The sequence below is a fragment of the Petaurus breviceps genome, unplaced genomic scaffold (genome assembly GCF_028583685.1).
Source record: "Petaurus breviceps papuanus isolate PSGF00001 unplaced genomic scaffold, PetGlider_PUasm1.0 90845, whole genome shotgun sequence".
In the NCBI taxonomy this organism is placed as follows: domain Eukaryota; kingdom Metazoa; phylum Chordata; class Mammalia; order Diprotodontia; family Petauridae; genus Petaurus; species Petaurus breviceps.
Genome location: NW_027187359.1, coordinates 9,700,740 through 9,722,408, shown reverse-complemented (window position 1 = coordinate 9,722,408; position 21,669 = coordinate 9,700,740). Strand labels below are relative to the sequence as shown.

The window sequence follows — 21,669 nt, the reverse complement described above, 5'->3', positions numbered from 1 at the left end:
CCCCAGGTCTTTAGGAAGGGCTAGATAACCATTTGGAGGCCATTTGTACAGGGGATAGAATAGATGCTTGCTGAGGTCCCTTCTAACCCTTAGATTTTGTGATTCTTTAAGCAGACTTGGAGCCTGGGAAAGGAGAAACCATCTAATCTAAATACCTTTCTGATGCATAAATATATATATATATTTTTTTTTTCCGAAAAGTACATGTTTAATTTCTCTTGAGCACCTTGGAAGTCATTTATAACCTCTCTGAGCCTCAGTTTCCTCATCTGTACAATAGTCATATTAACACTAGCCTTGCTTATAGGGTTATTTTGAAGATCAAATGAGATGGAAAAAAACACTTTGTAAAGATAAATTATGTTACAAATATAAAGGATTGTTATCGTAAAGCCTTAAATTACCCATATTTGACCTCCTTCTCCACTATACAAATTAGAGACAGTTGGGACTTGGCTCTGATTTATGAATGCCAACTACTTGGCAATTGGGCCATGGGTTTGCTCTCATTAATTAACTGTCCAGGACTGGAAACCAAGAAACCCAGACTCTGATTTCAGTTCTTTCACTAATTTGTTATTTCCTAGGTCACTTTTCTCTCTTAGTCCTCAATTTCCTCATCTGTAAAAGAAAATGATTAACAGAGATGATTTCCAAGGTCCCTTCCAGCTCTTTTCATTCTGTGGTTCAATTTATCTCCTCCAGCTGACTGTGCTCCTCCATTTAAATCTCTATTCCCCTCCCCCCCCCTTTTTCATTCCCATCCTTCTCACTAGATCGGAAATTCTCATATTTAGAGCTATAAGGGACCATAGAGACCATCTCAACCAACTGCCTCATCTCAAAGAGGAGGAGAATCTGAGACTCAGAGAGGATCACTGAAGTGCCAGAGGTAGGATTTGAACCCCAGCTCTCTCACTCTGATTACTGAGTTCACTCCTCTGCTTCCATTAGATTTACTTACCGTGCCATGGCCCCTCCTGCTGCTACATTTAGTCCAGCTGTCTCCTTCTCAGTGCCGGTGGAAAATCCATGGAGATGGGGGTTAAATTTCTTCAAAATATCTTTCCAGGAGGGAAGAGACAGTGTGTGAGTGGGAGGCATCAGGAGACTCTGGACTTGAATTAGAGGGTCTTGAGGCATGACAATTCTTTGGAGCTCAGGGGGTCAGGTCTTCCCATTTTACAGAGAAAGCCCCCCCCCCTTTTTTGGTCACAACCTTGCAGAAGGCAAACTCTCTAAAACTGAGTGTCCAGAAAGGGGTGTTTCTTGCTTTTGTTACTTACTTGGCAAAGTGGTGTGAGTTTCTAAGACTCCATCTCCTCCAATGCTGGGATAGGGGAGAAAAGAGAATCACTCAGCTAGAAATCTGTAAGTTTTCTCCAAAAGGTCATTATTTTTTAAGCACCTACTTTATATAATTGCTTTGTAGGAAATGAAGATTTAGATAAGACATAATCCCAGCACACAGGGAGGTGGGGGGGGGGTCGGGGAGGGAAGTAACTGTCCTCTCAGTGCCCCTAGGCACTTCTTTAAGACCAAAAAAAATAGTGCAGATAATGTTCTGATCTTCATTGGCTGAGGGAATTCCTCACACAAAACTTATGTGGAAGAAATCACAGGTCCAATTTTTAGAAAGGAAGTAGGGATTCCTCTTTCCTTGCAGAGGTGAGGAGCTATGGGTTTAGAATATTACATAGATGGGGCTGCTAGGTGGTACAGTGAGTAGAGCACCAGCCCTGGAATCAGGAGGACCTGGGTTCGGATCTGACCTCAGACACTTAACACAAAAAATAGCCGTGTGACCTTGGGCAAGTTACTTAACCCCAACTCCCCTCCAAAAAAAAAAAGAAAGGAAGAAATACAATATTACATAGATTGCCAATTTATTCTTTGTGACAAGGAAGGGTTTTCTGAGTAGAGGAAATGGAGGTAATTTAAAAATAAAAGATATCATCAAAAATAAGATTAAAACAAAACAAAACAAAAAAGTGTTCAATAGATGTAAAGAGAAAACTTTTCAGGTATAGGGAACAATGGGGGGGGGGCAAATATGGAGATGTAAGAAGACTACATGGCATGTTGAGGCTATCTAAAAAGAGAAATGCCCAGTTTGACTGCAGCACAGTGTACAAGAAGGAGTAATGCGAGAAGAGGCAGGGAAGGTATACAGTGGTGTCAAGTAGAAGGTCTTCAATGCTTAACCAGGAATTTGAACTTTATTTGCATGGCAATAGGGAACCATTAAAAGATTTGGAGGTGAGGAAGGACAAGATCAGACCTATGCATAGGAAAGAATTTTAAGGGAGAGGAGAAAGCTGGATTAGGGGAAGACAAGAGGTGGGCTACTGTAAAGAAGCTATGTTATAGGGACAGCTAGGTGTTGCAGTGAATAGAGCACCAGACCTGAGCTCAAATTCAGCCTCAGATACTTGACACACACACTAGCTGTGTGACCTTGGGCAAGTCACTTAACCTCAATTGTTCTGCCTTCCTCTCTCCAAAAAACAACAACAATAGAAGCTAGTTGGAAAGGGTGGTCCTGAGGTCCTGACTGAGGGTGGTGGGGTGGGACAGAAGCTCTCTGAAGACAGGATTTGGGACTTATTCCTGCACAAAGTAGTCAGTGGGTTGTGGAAGAAAGAACGCTTGACTGGAAGTTCTGTCTTGGTCCTGCCACCTCCTGGCTATGTGGTCTTGAGTAAGCCACCTCTCTCTGAGTCATTTTCCTTCATCTCTGAAATGGACATAAGAATACCTGCACAACTTATTGCATGGGTCTTTCTTTCCTTCCTTCCTTTTTTCTTTCTTCCTCTCTTCCTTTCTTCCTCTCATTCTCTTTATATCCTTTCTCTCTTTCTTTCTCTTCCTTCCTTTCTCTTTCTTTCTTTCTCTCTTTTTTTCTTTCTTTCTTCTATTGTGAGAAAAGCACTATGTAAACCTTCAAGTAGTTTTTTAAACATTTTCATTCTTGAAAGAAGTGTTTGTTGAGTGGAATACCTTCTATCCTGGGCTCCCCACCCAGATTTGGAAGCCCTGACTTTACTACAGGCTCCATTTCTTTATCTAAACCTGTGGACCAGCATTCCTTGAAACATCCCCCCTCCTTCCACCTCCAAGATCCCTAACACAAAGTGAAGGCACCTAAGAACGTCTGGAGGTGCCTCAGTTCTGGACAGATTCTAGGAATAACTCATATTTATATTGGGCTTCAAGATTTACAAGGCACTTTCCTCAACACAACCCCACGAGGTAGGTAGTGTAAGTATTATCATTCCTATTTTATCAAGTGATAACTTAACAGCTTTATATTACAGATGAGGAGACTGAGACTGGACGATTAGGTTACCTGTCCAGTATTCCACAGATAGTAAGTGTCAGAACTAGGATTTGAACCAAGGTCTCCTGACAAATCAATCCAGAGATTTCTACTAGATCATGCTGAGCCTTAAGGATTCAAAACCTGCCCTTAAGAGGGGAGAGGGAAAATTTCCTCCAGATGAAACACAGCAAAAGTGTCCCTAAAAACTCGTCATCAACAGAAGAGTTAGGAGTAGCCTCACCTCCAGGACAGTCCCCTCCAAGCTGTGGACAGAGTAGTGATGTTTTTTGCTCCAGCTCCAAAAGCTGTCTGGGAAAGGCAAGTGGAAGAGTTTGTGAGTAGTGTGGGCTGGGGACTCTGGTGCAGGGGACTGAGAAAATTCTTGTGCTGCAAATAAACTGACTGGGCAAGAGGCATGGTGGAAAGTGTCCTAGACAAGGAATCAGAAGACCTGGGTCCTAGTGTTTGCTGTCGCACTCACTGTGTGTGACCTTCAACTCATTTAACTTCTCTGGGCCTCAGTTTACTCATTTGTAAAATGAGGAAGTTGGACTTTTATGTTTTCTATGGTCCCTTCTAGCTCTATGTTTGTAATCCTAAGTACTAGAAAAACAATTCAACGGGCACTTGTTCAGTCTTGTCTGACGCTTTGTGGCTCCATTTTGGGGTTTTCTTGGCAAGGACACTGGAATGTTTTGCCATTTCCTTCTCCAGCTCATTTACAGCTGAGGAACTGAAGCAAACAGGGCTGAGTGACTTGTCCAGGGACATATAAAGATAGGAAGTATCTGGGACTGGATTTGAACTTGTCAAGATGAGTGTTCCTGATTCCAAGTCCAATGCTCTATCCATTTTGCCCTCTAACTGTCCTGTCAGTAGGCACATCTGACTAATCATAATCAACCTCTGCTTGACATCTAAATTATTTCCATGTTATTAATCCTTTTCCTTCCTCAACAGGAGTTCTCTTAAAATAGGGATGTTGTTTGGCTATGAGTTTCCTAATCTTCCCTTCTCACCACCTGAAAATATGACTATCTACACCCAATTTCTCTTCCTCTTGGCCTTGTTTCTTCTAAGGCTAACCCTTTTACTCTTCCTTTTTCCTAATCTTAACTTGATCCCTTTCTGCCTCCCTGAGTCCTGATTTTTCTGTTTATCCCATTTCTTGCCCTCATTTTCAATCGAACATGCACAGTTCTATACTCTTTTAAAAAATACAAAAATAAACCAACCTCCTCCCAAACCCCAAACCTTGAAACAAAATCAATAGACTTTCACTTGACCCTGCTTCTTCCTCTGCATAACTGTTTTAATTTCTATCCTTCCTTTCACTGACAAATTTCTACAAAGGTTCATCTTTATATCATTCCTTAAATTGGTCTAAACCAATTGCTTCTACTTGCTACCTCCATACCTACTTTTTTTCTTAATCCCTATAATTTGGCTTTCCCTTCTCTCTTCCCCATGGGAGCAACCCCTCCCTTGAAAGTCATTGCTGAATTGGTCCTAATTTCTAAATTTTCTTTCTTCAATCATGTTAGAAGGTGGATTTCACGAGAATGAGGTCCATTTGTCTATCCCGCATCATAGTGTGTCTTGGCTCTTTCCCTCTCTCTCTGTGTACACACACACACACGCTATATATATATATACACATATATATATATATATATATATATGCAAAAGAATACTGGAAGTAGCTATGATTTTACTGCCTAAGTAACTCCTGGTATGAAAACTCCCTTTACCAACAAGGTTCCCAACTAGGTCTATTACTTAGTAGACCATCTCTAAGCAAATTGTCCGAAGCCCAGAGAGGTTAGGTCATTTGTCCAGGGGTAACACAGCTAATATCAGAAATAAAATTTGTACCCAGGTCACCCTAACATTAAGCCCAAATCCAATCCATTACATCTATTATTAGTAAGTTTCTATCATTCTACATGATAATCACCATAAAAAGTATGAATAGGACCTAGCATTTATATGGTACTTTAAAGTTCATACAATGCTTTACATAGAAAAACAACTTTCAAAACCTCAAAACTACTTTCTGAGGTGGGTACTAGAGGTATTATTATCCCCATTTAACAAATGAAGAAACTCAGGCACAGAAAAGTTAAGTGATTTGCCCATGTTAATAACAGCTTATAAGTATTAGACACGGGATTTAATATGACATCTTTCTGACTTCATGTCCGCCATTCCATTTGACATATTTAATAAAGAGAGTTAAGTAAAAAACAAAAGATGGTGGATGTCAAGTGACCATTCTGAGTTCATATGGTACTTCCTGTAGAAGATCTGTAGCGTTTGACCCTGCTGACCATCTCTTTAACAGCTCTTTCCTCTCTTGGTTTCTATGACAACACAGTATTCTGGTTCTCCTACCTCGCAATCCAGCTCTGTCTCCTTCAAAGGCTTCTCTTTCTGCTCCCTAAATGGAGCCATTACCCTTTAATTCTCTTTATCTATTAGTTTTTTCCCACTTCCTATAAACATGCCCATATCTTCTCCATCCTTAAAAACAAAACAAACATAACAGCCCTCACTAGATCCTTTTCTCCTGGCTGGCTATCACCCTGTATCTCTCCTCTCTTTCTTGGCTAAACTCCTTGAAAAAACTGTCTTCCTTCCACTCACTTCTATACCTGCTTTTCCAAGAAACCTTTCTTGATGCCCTTTAATACTAGTTCCTCCCCTCTGTTAATTATCTCCAATTTTTAAAAATTACCTCTCCAACATATAAAAATCATCTCGTTCATGCATAGTTGCTTTGTCGCTGTCTCCCACTGTAGAAGGGGAGAGCCTCTAAAATAGGGACTATATTTTTGCTTTCTTTTTATCCTTGTTCATTACCACAATGCCTGAAAAAGATAAAGTTAACAACAATCTCTTGTCGCTCCTCATTTTTTGGACCTTTCTGTAGCCTCTGACCTTGAGCAACAGTCTTTTCTTGATATTCTCTCTTCTGTGAGTTTTCCTGACATTGCTCTCTCCTAGTTTTCCTCATGTTTGTCTAACTATTCTTCCTCAGTCTTTTATTTGCTGGATTTTTGAGGTCACATCCTCTGACCTTGAGTGTTCCCTAAGACTTTCCAGAGCCCTCTTCTGGCCCTATACTGTTTCACTTGGTTCACTCATCAGTTCCCATGGGTTCAATAGTCATCTCTCTGCAGATGATTCCAAGAATTATATATCTAGCTTTAATCTCTCTCCTGAGTGCCAGTTATCATCGTTAACTCCCTCTTGGACATCTCAGACTCAACATGTTCAAAACAGAATTCATCTTCTCTTTTCCCCAATTCTTTCTCTCTTCCCAACTTTCCTAATGTTGTTGAGAGTGCCACCAATCTTCCAGTCACCTAGGCTTACAATCTTGACGTCGTCGACTTCTTACTTACCTCTTCCCACATATCTAATCTGTTGCTGAGTATTACTGTTTCTATCTTTTCATATTCTTTTTTTCCTCTCTGATACTGCCACCACCCTGGTGCAAACCCTCATCACCTCTTGGACTACTGCAATAACCTTCCAATTAGTCACCTTGCTCATCCCTCCCTATTCCAATTCAACTTCCTTTCAGCCGCCAAAATGATCTTCCTAAATTTAGTGCAGGTCTATGTCACCACCCTATTCAATAAATTCCAGTAGTTCCTTATTACTTCCAGGATCAGATAGAAAATACTCTATTTGATTTCTGAAGCCTTTCCTACCTTTTCCATCTTCTCACACTTACTCCCCACCCTCCACCCCCACTACACTGGCCTGCTTGTTCAGGGAAGTTCATCTCCTGACCAGAATGTTCTCTTTCCTTGCCTCTACCTCCTGGTTTTCCAGAATTCCTTTAGTACCCAGGTTCTACCTTTCCATCCACCCCAGTCCCTTCCATTTGAGATATGAGGTCTGTGCCTCTCTCATTACTCTCACATTACTCTCCCACTTGTTAGATATGTTGTAGTAGGAATTTCTTTTTCAGGTTGGATTAGAAGTCTTCTGAGGTGCCATCCAACTCAAAAATTCCATGATCCTCTGAGACTGCAGTCCACTAAAACCCCTAGATCATTTTCACAATACTAACTGCCTAGCCATGTCTCCCTCATTCTGTGTTTGTGCCATTGATTTTCAAAAATCTAACTTTTGTCTTTGCCTTTGTCCCTTTTGAGTTTCTTCTTATGAAATTCACTCCTTCCTTCTAGCCTACTGAGTTAAGATCCCATTTCTGTCATCAATGTATTAACTATCCTTTCCAGCTTAATATAATCTGTGAATTTAATAAGTATGCCATTTCTGCCTTCATCCAGCCTCAGTCCTTCTTTCCAGCCTTGTAGTCCCTGATTCTCCTATACAAATCTTCTTTTCCAAACAAACTAGCCTACTTTATGTCAGTGTAACATATTTTTCATTTTCCGATCATTGTGCATCGCCCTGCTGGTATACCCTGGCTTCTCGTCTTTAGCCATCTAAATCCAATTTACCTTTTAAGGGCCAGTGGAATCTTCTCTGAATCTCTCAACACAGTGACCTCTCTCTTTTCTATAGCAGCTGCTATCTCTACTTTCATTTAGCATTTATCAACATTATCTTTTCTCCCCCACTAACTCTTCACTCGTGCAAATTTTGTTTCTCAAAGTGAATGTATATTCCCTGAGGACGGGAGATGTATCTTATTCATATTTCTCCCCCCCCCCAATCCCCCCCCCCAGACTCCCTTGCCTGGCAAAGGACAGAGCAGGCATCAAGTAAGGGTCCCACAAAATATTTGCTGAACAATTGATTATGTTCAGGGCTAAGTCTAGGCAAGGGACTGACTAGCTAGTACTTGGCTGACCCTTAGAGTGTCTGGTTCCCCAGGGCAGGGGAGGGTGAAACAAGTCTTTCAGGCTTAGTACTTACAGTCAGTGAATCTCCCAGAGCTGCAACCACCTTGATGTCAGCGGGTCGGAGCTGGTGGACTTAAGGAGACAAGAAAGTAGGACCTTTACTGTGCTGACTATCCTTAAGAGACAATGCCAAAAGAAGGCATGATGGGAATCAGGGTTGTCTGCACTCACCTGATGTGGGAACACTGCTTGATGACCCCTGCTCAGGACACAGGAAGTCACTGCCCCAGTTCTTTGAAAATAAGCAAAAGAAGAGAAAACTACTATGTGAAAAGGAAGGTTATTCTTGGAAATTCTTAACATTCATAATATAGAGAAATCAATACCAGCCCAGAACCACCAATCAATCTTCAACTAAGTCCAGACCTCAGCAAAGCAGGATTGTGTTGGTAGAAAAGGCCTGTAAGGCTAAAAGCTACACTAGATTTAAACATCCTGATACAGTGCCAAGAGACGATGGAATGGGTCAATGCACCCCACGTGTACATATACTTACATCACTTGTTTAAGAAATCGCTTATATTTAACAATGCCCTCTACTTGGCATTCAAGGCCTTGCATGACCTGGCTGTCCCCTAACTTTATAGCTGTTGTCTCACACTCCACCCATTTGTTTTTCTTATACTCCAGCTATTCTTTGACTATACTGCCTTACTTTCCCACCTCCATGTCTTTGCTCTCCCCTATACCTGGAATGCCCTCCTCACCATTTCTGCCTACTGAAATCCTCCTCATCTTTTAAGGCTCAGCTCAAATGCCACCTCTTTTTGATAGCTCTCCCTCATCTCAACCAGGCGTGACCTCTCCTAGCGCAGGTCTGTGCCTCTCTCATTACTCTCACACTCTAATTTGCCTAATGTTTATGTACCTCTTCTCCTACAATTATTGTAACTGTTTGCTCCTCAAGGAGTAGAACTTTCTTTTTACCCACTTGGGGATGCCAGTTTTGTACATGGTAGGCATTCAATAGATGCTTGAATTATAAAGGTCTGGCAGTATCCTGAGGCAGGCAGAGGCTGGTCATTGGTATTCTGCATAGTCCATAAGGAGGAAGGAAACAAGTATTTATAAGCACCTACAGTGCCAGACACTGTGCTAAGCCTTTACAAATATTATCTCAATTGAACCTCACAATGACCTTGGGAAGTAGGCACTATTATTACCCTTCCATTTTACAGTTGGGAAAACTGCGACAGATAGATATTAAGTGACTTCCTCAGGGTCACATGGTTAGTAAGTGTCTGAGGCTGGATTTGTACTCAGGTCTTCCTGACTCCAGGCCTAGGCCTCTTATCTACTTCACCACCACTTGCTAGAGGCTAATGCTACATTATCATCATTTCCTAAGCCAGCACCTTGCCATGTTCTCTCCTAGGAGAGTTATCATTATTATTTTTATTTAAAAAATAAAGCTAATAGCAATACCTAGGCCTAATCGAGGACTCATTTGTAACTAGAATTTCTTATTTCTTATGCCAGTACCACAAATCAGGCCTATAGAAGGAGGAAAAGAGAACAAGACTACTCCATGGAGGTGTGGGTGAGGAGTCTGCTGAATGTGAGAGGGGGAAGGAGGGTCAGAAGATGGAGCAGTAGCCCCCTCTCCACTTGCTGATTGGTAGCTTCCTATTTTAACTAAGTATTCTTATCAACTAGATCCTAAGCACCATTGTTTCTAGCTTCTGAAGGACCACAAGAGCTGTCAGAACCTTGTAAATCTGATGCCCTGGGACAAACCCCTCCTTGTGCCACCCTAGTTACAGGAAATGTTTTTAGAAAAACATGAAGATTTCACAAACATAATGCTACCAACTTTTCCCCATGTTCTTGACTGTAGAGTTAAGAAATGCTACTTCTCGCCAGCCCTGGGGTCAGGAGGACCTGAGTTCAAATGTGACCTCAAACACTTAATACAAAAACTAGCTGTGTCATCTTGGGCAAGTCACTTAACCCCAATTGCCCTACCTTCCCGCCTCCAAAAAGTAAAAAACAAACAAACAAAAATCAATGCTACTTCTCTGGACACATAAACTTAGGTATAAATAGAGGAATTCCTGCAATATTGTAGCTTCATCCAGACCCAAAGCAGTGTGTTTGTCATACCTGAAATACAAGAAGGAAGTTTTTAAAGTGATGGGGCAAAGGATGCTGAAAGCATTCAGATGGGTGGTGGCCAAAGCTACAAATGCTTCAAGGCCCCCAGAGGTCAAATGAAGCTTGTTATCCCGTGGGCCTCACCCTCTCTCTCCAGAATAGCCACCCACAGTGGCTGCCAGAGTTTGAGGCACACAGCAGGCTCTCTGGAAATACTTGCTGATTGGGGATTTGATTTTTCTAGGGGATCCAATCATCAATATACTTTGATACATCCTTTTCTCTATTTAAAAATCTGACAGCCAAATTTTGTTAAAATGTCTTAATTAGATTATGGGGCACTAAATATGTAATCAATTTCAAATGGATTTAGTAGAAATCTCACTCTGATGTTCCCCCATCATTTCAGGTTGTTGGGAAGGCTTTGGGAAGACCTGATACATCATTTAGCTTGTTCTCAGAGAATGGACAGTTTTAATTCAATGACATATTCCCTATGTTAGTCTCTTGAAAACTAATCCAAATATTGAAGCTTGGTTTTAAATAAGATATTCAAGAAGAAAATAGTATTTTAACAAAATATGACTATCAGCACTTGAGAAATATCTCAGTGACTTACTTTTGGCAGGGCAGTACAAATATATTCCCTACATCAGAACAGAGCTTATGATGTAAACCGGGCTATAGAAACTGAGAAAGTACATGATTCTTCAAGGAGATAGAATGATATGATGTACATTTAGCAAATAGTCCATATTGTATATGAATGGGAGAGAAGTAAAGACTGCCTTATCTTCACTAGTTTAGGAGATGTACAAAGTAGCTTGGTAGCTCAGTGAATAGAGTATTAGACCTGGAATCAGAAAGACTTGAATGCAAAACCTGCCTCAGAGACTGTCTAGGTGTGTGACCTTGCATGAGTTACTTAGCCTCAGTTTCCTCATCTGTAAAGTGAGGATAATAATGGCACCTACCACAGAGGGTTATTTCCTGTTAATTTATGTAAAAAGCACATTGCAAACAAGGCGTAGCATAAATGCTAGCTATCTGTATAATTGCTGATTCAATTCAACAGATACCAAATATGTATAAGGTACTGTGTGAGCTGCTGGGACAATACATACAATCTGCTGTGCTTACATGCTTCTGGGGGGATGGGATTTTATTCACTCATTCACATATATACATATATGTACATACATATATGTGGATAGATTATGTATATGTTGTGTTATATGTGTATATATGTATATATATATGAATTATCTATATACATACCTACACAGGGTTAATGCAGAGTGAATAAAAAGTAATTTCAGGTGGAATTAACCACTAACATCTGGGGAAAGGAAAAAGAAGGAGGTGTGTAGGAGGTGGCATTTGAGTTTTGAAAGAAGCTGGGAATTCTGCATTCCAGACATGGGCCTGGGCAAAGGTGCAGGGGTGGGGGATGGAATGTCAGAGACAGGAAAATAACTAGCAGACCAGTTTTACTGGAATAGAGACTACATGATATGAAGTAATATGAAATCAGAATGGAAAGGTAAGTTCCCATACATCAGCACCTGGAGGCTTAGCTTTTCTAGTGACTTCCGAGTTTTTTTATTCATAGCTGCAATCAAATCTTAGACTCCCTCTCCCAGAAAGGGTAGATTTATGCTACTTGGCTTCATCCACAGAAAGGCAAACAGTAGGTCCCAGAGAAATCTTCTTACACTTTAATCTCTCCTCCTCCCAGCAACTTATTCTATGATGCAATGACACTGGCCTCCTTGCTATCCCTTTCACAAGACACTATCTCAGCACTGCATATGGCCTTTTCCCTGACTGTCCTGAATGCTTGGAATTCTCCTCCCTGCTTTCTTCTGCCTTTTGGTCTCTCTGGCTTCCCTCAAGTCTCAGTTAATATTCCATCTTCTGCAAAAAGCCTTTCCAGTTCCTTCTTAATGTTAGTGCCTTCCCTGATTTGCTCCAATTTATCTTGTATATAGCTTGTTTGTTTATAGTGTTTGCATGCTGTCTCCTTGGTTAGACTGTGAAATCCTTGAGAACAAGAACGATTTCTTTGGCCTGCCTTCCTCCCTCTTTTTCTTTCCTTCCTTCCTTCCTTCCTTCCTTCCTTCCTTCCTTCCTTCCTTCCTTCCTTCCTTCCTTCCTTCCTTCCTTCCTTCCTTCCCCCTGTCCTTTCTTCTTTCCTTGTTTCTTTCCTTCCATACCTGGTACATCGTGTTTGATAACTTAGACCTGCCCACTTACTGACTTTTCTGATTTTGAATAGTCAATGCAACCAAAAGGAAACTTGTTATAGATACCCAGCAACTTGGATTAAAGTTTCTTTTATCTCAGCAGTCACTGAGCAGGAATTCACTGAAATCTCTCCCCCATTTCCCCACTGACTCCTCCAGAAAGGTTAAGCTTGTCTGATCAGAAACAGATGACTGTGAGAACATAGTTGCAAATCTTAAAGAGTAATGGCTAAAGTTGTATTTTTTTCTAGCAGTAACCTGGAAACAGGTGATGACGATTCATGGACATGTTCAGGCCAGTGTTCCAGTATTTACTTTTTCTAATGTGGTCAAATCTGAGTGAATTCTACTCATCCTGCCTGCCTGGTACATCATAGAAGGAAAGGTGTGGACATTCCAAGCTTGCAAATATACAGAACTATGCAATCAGAACATTGACAGGTGAAAACAACTGGACCTAGTGGAAACATAAACATGTGACCTTGATCAATTACCTCTACAACAGGGTTGGTTGGGTATGTATAGTTACTGTTCCTGTAGGTCCTCAGGAAGGGTTCCTCCTGTTGGAAAGAGATGGTCACAGTGACAGATCATTAAGTTGTAGTAAAGGTGAGTAATGAGAGAAAAGGAAAAAGTATCTAATAATAAGGAGACTGATCTTTGGATGGACTGAACCCTTTCTGAGTAGCTCAAACTTTTATATTCAATTCAATTCATTCATTCCACGAGCACCTATTTATTAAGCACTTACTATGAGCCAGTAACTCTGCTAAATACTGGGCAAACAAAGACAAAACCAAGTGTTTCTTGACCCTGCCTAAGGATTTCCCTGTTGCCCTTCAGGTGCTCATGTTCCCACACTAACCCCCCACCAACTTACTTTATATATAGGGTGTCCCAAAAGCCTGAGTGCACTCAGCTTTTTGGAAGGCATGCTGTACTTACATACACGGGGGTCATCTTCCCCAGATTATAAATTCTTTCAGGGCAAGGATTGTTTCACTTTTAACCCCAGAGTTTAGCATAGGGCCAGGCAGATTGCCCAAAAGAAGATGTATTTTAACGGGAGAAACAACATATATGCAAATAAAGACTGACTATGTACAAAGTAGCAGGGCACTTTTGAGGGATAGAGGGGCATTAACAATTTATTAGGGTGGGGGGGACAAGGGAGACCAGGAAACGCCTCCTGTAGGAAGTGGCATCTGAACTAAGTCTTGAATCATCCCTTTCAATCTTTTCTCTCTCCCTAATCTTCAAACCCTTCTTATTTGCTGTCTCCTTCTTAGCTGTCTATGAAAATACCCAGAACCTTTTTAGAGAGAATTTCATTCATTCTAGAAGGTTTTTACTTAACAGCTTTGGCTTGGTGTTTTACAATAAGAGGACCTAAAAATTTCACTTAGTACATGCCAGAATGAAGGCTCCATTCACAAAGCTTAACATGTCTCTATCTCCTTCTGTTATGTTTATAATGATCCTAACAGAAATACATTCCAAAAATGTAATGCAAGAAGGACAGGAGGTCCTTCCCCACTGCAGGAAATGGTTCTGTAAGTGAAGAAGGGTTATTTAATATGGAAGGCATAGCATAGCCTTGGGGTGTTGGGGACTTGGAGACTCATTCATTCTCTAGACACCTTCTGCCCTACCCCTGCTCCTTGCTCCAAGGAAACTTGGTGAGACCTGCTTCTAGAAGCACTATGTACTGGGATCCAGATGCTTCTCCCATCCCCTCCTCACTGACACTCATTTTAACAGGATGTAATACTAGCATCAATGAAATTGCAGATACCCATCTATTGTTTCTTTCTTTTTTTTTTTGAAGGTGGAAGGCAAGGCAATTGGGGTTAAGTGACTTGTCCAAGGTCACACAGCCAGTGTCAAGTGTCCGAGGTCAGATTTGAACTCAGGTCCTCCTGACTCCAGGGCTGGTGCTGTATTCATTGTGTCACCTAGCTGATCCAACACCCATCTATTGTGCCCATCCCCTAGGTCTCCTCTTGTCCTTATATCTGTGTAGTACAGTGGAAAGCTGCCCTAGTGGAGACGCAGTAAATGGAGAAGTGGATAGGGAGCTGGCCTTGGAATCAGGAAGACCTGGATTGAGGTATTGCCTCTGACCTGTACTGACTATGTGACCCTGGGCAACTCACTTAAGACTTCTTAGCATCCCCAGGTGAATCTCTGAGTCTAAATTACAAAAGTAAATGCTAATCTGCTGGGAGAGAAGTACTTAACTGGCAACTCCTAACAAAGATGAAGTCACAGGAGAAATCTAAACAACAACAAAATAAAAGCTGTGGAAAGAACAATGACTCCAGCTTCAGAGTCTGCATTTAAATCCTACCTTTGTCTCTTACTACCTATCAGACTTTGGGCAAGTTAACTTCACTGGGCCTCAAGTTTACTCACTGGTAAAATGAGAGGGCTGGATTGGTGACCACTGAAATCTTGCACATTGTTCTAAATATATGATCCTATGATTCTCATTGCCCTGGTAAGGAACAGTTTTCTTTCTAGTACTGCTATAATTCTATGTCCTGTTCTCTGATTAGTCTTGAGGTATCAATTAAAAGAATAAATTAAATATAAATTTGTGATTTTTAAAAATAATTCACCCTGTATTGAAGTCTTTCTCCAAGGTCTCATCATTCATTCATTAAGCATTTACTGGTTTGCCCACTGTGTGCCAAGCACTGTGCTACAGACCCTGGGAACATAAAGACAAAAAAAGAAATAGTCTCTGTCCTCTAGGAGATTTCCTTCTATCGGAGGAGAGGGGATCAAGAGTTCCAGAGACAGGGAAATATAAAATGAAAAAAAAGTACTAACTAGGAGCAGGGGAAAACAGCTGGGATCATAGGAGCTGCCAGCTGAGTTGAACCTTGAAGGAAGCGAGGGATTCTAAGAGATAGAGGTGAGAAGAGAGAACATGCCAGTCATAGGGTGCAGCCTGTGCAAAGGCACAGAGATGGAATGATATTTGTGGGAAACAGCAAGGAAGACAGTCTGGCTAGGAAGCAGAATACGGGAAAGGGAGATGAGCCATTGAGGCTGGAAAGGGAGGTTGGAGTTAAGTGCTGAACAGAAGTGCTTGCATTTTATTTCAGGAGCAAAGAGGAGCATGCTGGGAACTCTGTCTGGGCTCTCAAAGGCTCTGCCTGCCTGTGGAGTGAGTGCAAACTCTGGCAGCTTCGATCAAAAGGGAGGGCTTCTGGAGTGGCACCATCGAGATGTAGTGTAGTAGACAAAGTGAGCGCATTGCTGGGGTTAAAATCCTGCCTCTGGGCTATAAAACTGTACATACCCTTTGATCCAGCAGTACCACTGATAGTCTCTATCCCAAAGACATCCAAAAAAAAAAAAAGGAAAAGGACCCACACGCACAAAAAAGTTGCCACCAGCTCTTTTTGTGGTGGCAAAAAATTGGAAACTGAGGGGACTCCCATCAATTGGGGAATGGTTGAACAAGTTGGGGTATATGGTTGATGGAGTAATTGTGCCATAAGAAATGACAAGCAGGATGGTTTCAGAAAAACCTGGAAAGACTTACATGAACTGATGCAAAGTGAAGTGAGCAAAACCAGGAAAACATTATATACAGTAATAGCAGTATTGTACAATGATCAACTATGAATGACTTATTCTCAGCAATACAATGATCCAAGATAATCCTAAAGAACTAATGATGAAACATACTATCTGCCTCCAGATAAAGAACTGATATTGTCTGAATATAGACTAAAGCATATTATCTTTCACTTCCTTTTTTTCTTTCATTTTTTATGCAAGTCTTCTTATACAAAGCTAGTAATATAGAAATGTTTTGCATGATTGTATATGTATAACCTCTAACTCTTCCTGTCTCAGGTTAGGAGGAGGGAAGGGAGATATAAAATTTGGAACTCAAAACTTAAAAAAAAATGTTTAAAAATTGCTATTACAGAAAACCAAGTATAAAGTAATAGAACCCTGGATTGTTATAGTAGCAGAGAATGGAATGAAATAAAAAGGAGAGGCTTAGTACTCTCCTTAGTACTAAGTATAAAGTACTTAGTACTTTGGCAGAAGTAATCACTCTTGAGGAGTGATTTGGTATGAGGGCAGGGACAGTTTTTGCCTTTGTATCCCAAGCAATTAGCACAATCATTGGCAGTAGTAAGTGCTTAGTAAATACAGTACTTGTTGGCTCCTGGGAAGCTAATGGATAGAGTACCTAGCCTAGAGTTAGACCTGAGTTCAAATCCAGCCTCAGCCATTTGATAGCTGTGTGACCCCGGACCAGTCGCTTAACCCTGTTTGCCTCAGTTTCCTCATTTGTAAAAGGAGCTGGAGAAGGAAATGGCAAACCAGTCCACTATATTTGCCAAGAAAATCCCAACTGGGGTTACAGAAAGTCAAACATGACTGAACAACAACAACTTGTTGATTCACTGACTGACAAAGGATTAGATATGAGAGATCAATTAATAAGTATATATTAAAAACTTAGGCATAGGCATATCCAAAGACAAAAATAAAAAAAAAAATTCTTGGTTATGTTCTATGGGCTAGAGTGGGAGGGAGAGATTGTAAAGGACTTTAAAATCCAAACTGAGAAATTTGAGTTGAAGGTGGCTGAAATTCCCAGTCTGGGTCACAAGTATAATGGGGAATGGGAGACAGATGAGCCAATGAAGGCCTGATTCTCAGAGTACACACAATGTCCACACAGAGTCTTGGGGAGCCTATTTCCAGAAATGCATGATGGAGGGAACTTTTCCCTCTAGGCTTTAAAGTAAACCCAGGTGTCCTCTCGGTGATTCTTGCTGGCTTACGAGGCTGCTGAGCTGGAACTGTGTTCATACAAAAGGCCTGGATAGAGGAAATGAAATCTCTCCCACTCCCTCTACTTCGTTCTTCCTAGAATTTGATCCAGGTCCAGGAATCTACACACACACACACACACACACACACACACACTCAGTTTCTCTCCAAAACATCCCTGCTGTGAATGCTGTGTCTTGCAAGGATGTGTTACACTGGGAAAATTGAGTCTTATTAATAAAAATATAGAAAGTCCAGTGGGTGACAGAGGTGATATTTTGTGAGGAAAGTAAAGGGCACACTGAGTTTGCAGTGACAAGAGGGGATCCTCCTGTTACTCTCCCTGTGTTTCTGTCTGTACCTATCTTTGTGCCTTTCTCTGTCTGTCTCTGTCTTTGTCTGTACCTTTGTGTCTCTCTCATCTCTCTGTCTGTTTATCTCTGTCTGTGTCCATGACTCTTTTTGTCTCATTCTGTCTCTGTCTGTGTGTCAAACCCTACCCAACAGCCCTGACCTTGAATTGGCATCCTTTATTCCCAAGCCAGGAAGAAGTACAACTCCCAAGGTCTTTAGGGACTAAGGCCTTCTCACCAGGAAGCCAGTCCAAGCCTTGCTAGAAGGACTGTCACATGTAATGGGGGCTATTCCATAGAGTTCCCATAGGGATAGGTATAAGGATAGATCCGTGCCCTGGCCCCTTCTGGGGACTTGTGCTCAGCACTTTTGATGGCCAAGGGGGAAATGGCATTTCATGGGTAGCACCCCATTCAGAACATGTATTCCTGGAAGAGACAGATGTGATGAGGCCCCAGACCTTTCCCCTTGCATACTCCACGGAATGACCACTAGCATATACAGGTAATCAAGAGCCAACTTTTAAAAAGTTGTCCAATAGAAAGTGCTTTAAAAATAGCTAAAAATGAGAAGCCATTCTTCCTGGCACAAGGAGAATACTTCTACAGCTTGATTAGGGGGAAGAAGGGAATGAAAGGACTTGGCAGTCCCCTCTTCCTCCTCGCCCACCCCTGCTTAGGTCCTGCCTGTTACCTCTATGTTTAGATTTAGTTCCATTTAAAATGCTTGCTGCCTGGCCCCCTAACACACATGCAGATTTATATAGCTTTCAGTCACAGAGGAATGGAGCAGATGGAGCCCACGGCTGGCAGAGTGAGTTGTCTTATGTAGCAAAAGATGTGCTTGCCAACAGATGGACCCTCTTGGAATGAATTCCAGAGTTGCTTAGCAACCAGGCCTCTCAGAAATGGACCTCTATAGGTTATTGAAAGGAGGATGTGCCCATTCAACTTTGTAGCCTTGGACTTGCTCATCTCACAGGGGAAAGGGATGGGTATATTGTTGTTGAAAGAGATGGTGGGGATGGGGTAGGAGAAACAGAGTCAGGGAATTCCAGGTTTAAATCTTACCTCTGACACTAGCTGTGTGACCATTGGCAATTTACTTAATCTGGGGGCTTCAGAATGAGTCTATAAGACCTATAGTACCTATCTCATAGGGTTGTGAGGTTCAAATGACAGCATGTTGATAAAGTGCCTTGCAAACATAAGTAAACGTCAGCTATTATTGATGGGTTATCCTAGCAGACTGCTAGGAAGGAAGAAATATTAGACTTCTGGCACACCTCCCCTTCACCCCACCAATAGTAAAGATTGCAATGGTTCCCTAGAAAGGCAGAGGTACACTTTGCTGACCAAGACCTTTCCTGCTTACCAGGCAGAATGACTATCTTGGGATCATTGCTTAAGCCCAGTAGGGTCTTTTCAAGAAGGGACTCCTCTGGAAAGTGGCAAGTTCCCAGGATAAAGTAGGGTGGTGTCTGTGAGTGGAGAGAAGGGGATGGATATGAGACAGAAGGGTAGACATGAGAATGAGAAGGCAAGCAACTGAGATGACAAGGGAGTTGTGAGAATCTTTGGTGCATGCAAAGATGGTGGATAGAGCACTGGGCCTCGAATCAAGAAGACCCGAGTTCAAATCCAGCCTCAGATACTTATGCACTACATGACCCTGAACAAGGTACTCTCTCAGATTCAGTTTTTTTATCTGTAAAATAAAGTTAATAGCCCCTGATTCATAGGACTGTTGTTAGGATAAAATGAGATAATATATCTGAAGTGCTTTGCAAACCTTAAAATGCAAAATGAATGCTAACTAATATTTATCTTTGTCTTTCCTGCAGGATGTAGTCTTGCATATATTTCTAGCTGCTTATTTCATTTTTGTTGTTGGTTTTTTTTTGTTTTTGCTTTTTGTAAGGGCAATTGGGGTTAAGTGACTTGTCCAAGGTCATACGGCTACTAAGTGTTAAGTGTCTCAGGCCACATTTGAACTCAGGTCCTCCTGACTCTAGGGCTGGTGCTCAATTTACTGGGCCACCTAGCTATCCCCTCTGGCTGCTTATTTCATAGGTGTGGGTGCCACTCAAACTCTGAGAGAGCTGTGGCAGAAAAGATTCTTCTCCCTATAGCCCACCGCATAATGAGCTCCTCAAACCAAGGCTGGGACAATCAACTTGAAAACCATTGCAGTGTGGTGTCCAAAGCCTCTCCAGCATTGTTGAGTTCCAGAACTGCCAACTTTCAAAACCAAATTCCACTGGCACGCCACTGTGTTAGAAGGGAGATTTTGGTGATAGACCTTGCATAGGGTAAATGCTAAAGAACTATTGGTTAAATTATGGAACAAATGTTGGCTCCCTTGTGTAACCATATTACACCTATTTTGGAGGTAGTAAGAAATTAAGTAATTTGCACAATACCACCTACTGAATGTGTGGCAAAGGTAAAAACTGAAACATTTTCTTGGTCAACCTGTTCTCATACAAGAGGGTGGAGGGTAGGCAGAGGGCAGAGAGCAACCTCCTGGCTGAGCTTGCAGAGAATGTAAAAGGTCAGCAGCCCTGTCAGAAGGACCACTTATACTATATATATTTTGTAGGTAAATAGTTATTTGTCTTAGAATGTGAGCTCCTTGAGGGCAAGGAATGGTTTTGCCTTTCTGTGAGTCCTCAATATTTAGCACAGTACCTGAAACACAGTAAGTGCTTAATAAATGATCTTTGACTGACTATAAAGATTTGACTCCTGGTGCAGTCCTCCATCTACTCAATAGGGTAGCGAAGCCCACAACTATTACCTCCTCCTGTACCTTAGAACACTTCTAACCCAACTCCTTCATTTTACAGGAAATGAAGGTCTAGATAAAATGATACTTCCTCCTCCCTGGTGCCTTCTGACCTTTCTGGTTCAAGTCTCAATTAAAATCCCATCTTTTACTGGAAGCCTTCCCTAACTTATCTTAATTCCAATGTTTTCTCTCTGTTAATTATCTCCTATTTATCCTGTACACAGCTTGCTTTGTATATATTTGATTGCCTATTGTCTCCCCCATTAGATTGTAAGTTCCTTGAAGCCAGGGACTAGCATAGTGCCTGGCACATATAAGTTGCTTATTAAATGTATATTGATTAATTGATTGGCTGACGTAACTTGCCCAATGTCACAGAATAAGTAGTAGAAGTGGAATTTAAAGGTGGGTCCTCTGATTCCAAAGCCCACCCATTTTCCATTGTATCACACTATCCCATCTCTTACCATCAGATTCTCTTACTTACTCAGATTTTGGCCTAATTTGGTTTTTAAAAAAAGCTACCAGAGGCAGACTAGTTGGGCAAGCCAAAAATACTGTGAATTTCTAATTATTCTCCAAACCCACCCCCATTTCCAAACCAGTTTTTGAGTCACTGCTTGAATGTTCATCCTTAAAGAGAGGGATTCTTTCCAGTCCTTCTAGTTTCTCTCTGCATAGTTCTTGAGTTCTCCCCTTTCATTTCTATTCTCAATTTTAAAAAAACAACCAACCAACCAAACTCCTCCAGACTCCACTTCTCCCTCCTAGAGGCCATGGGGCATCATTAGGGTTTATTGAATGATTCTTTGGTATTCTGCTCCCACACAACTCCCCCAAATGTTTGCTCATCCTTCTTCCAGCCAGCTTTATAAAGAGCTTTCTGGACAGATTCTCTTATCATATCACTCTGCTTCTTAAAGCCTACCCACATTTCTCTGACGTTTTTTTTTCTCTGTCCTGCTCACATCCCCTGGATTATAAAAATCTTCTCTTAAGTTGCTTTGGCCCTTTTCTCCCAATTTCAAAGCTATACTTAACATTCCTTTTTCAACCAAACTTCTTGGGGATGCCATCTCAAATACATCATCTCCAAATAACCTTCCCCAATTAAGTGGAAAAGGCAAAACTAAGGAAATTGGCATTGGCAGTACCTGAGGGCAAAGGG

General features: G+C 41.4%; 1 protein-coding gene across 1 annotated transcript in view; it reads right to left on the bottom strand.

The window, feature by feature from the left end:
* The window catches only part of PLB1 (phospholipase B1), a 223,176-nt gene that overhangs the window by 44,880 nt on the left and 156,627 nt on the right, over positions 1–21,669 (bottom strand). The window contains exons 46-51 of the mRNA XM_069071811.1: positions 13,043–13,108; positions 8,380–8,440; positions 8,222–8,280; positions 3,564–3,631; positions 1,287–1,330; positions 965–1,064 (exon numbers count right to left, since the gene is read on the bottom strand). Of these exons, the coding sequence (XP_068927912.1) occupies positions 965–1,064; positions 1,287–1,330; positions 3,564–3,631; positions 8,222–8,280; positions 8,380–8,440; positions 13,043–13,108 (398 nt within the window). The remainder of the gene's footprint in view (positions 1–964; positions 1,065–1,286; positions 1,331–3,563; positions 3,632–8,221; positions 8,281–8,379; positions 8,441–13,042; positions 13,109–21,669) is intronic.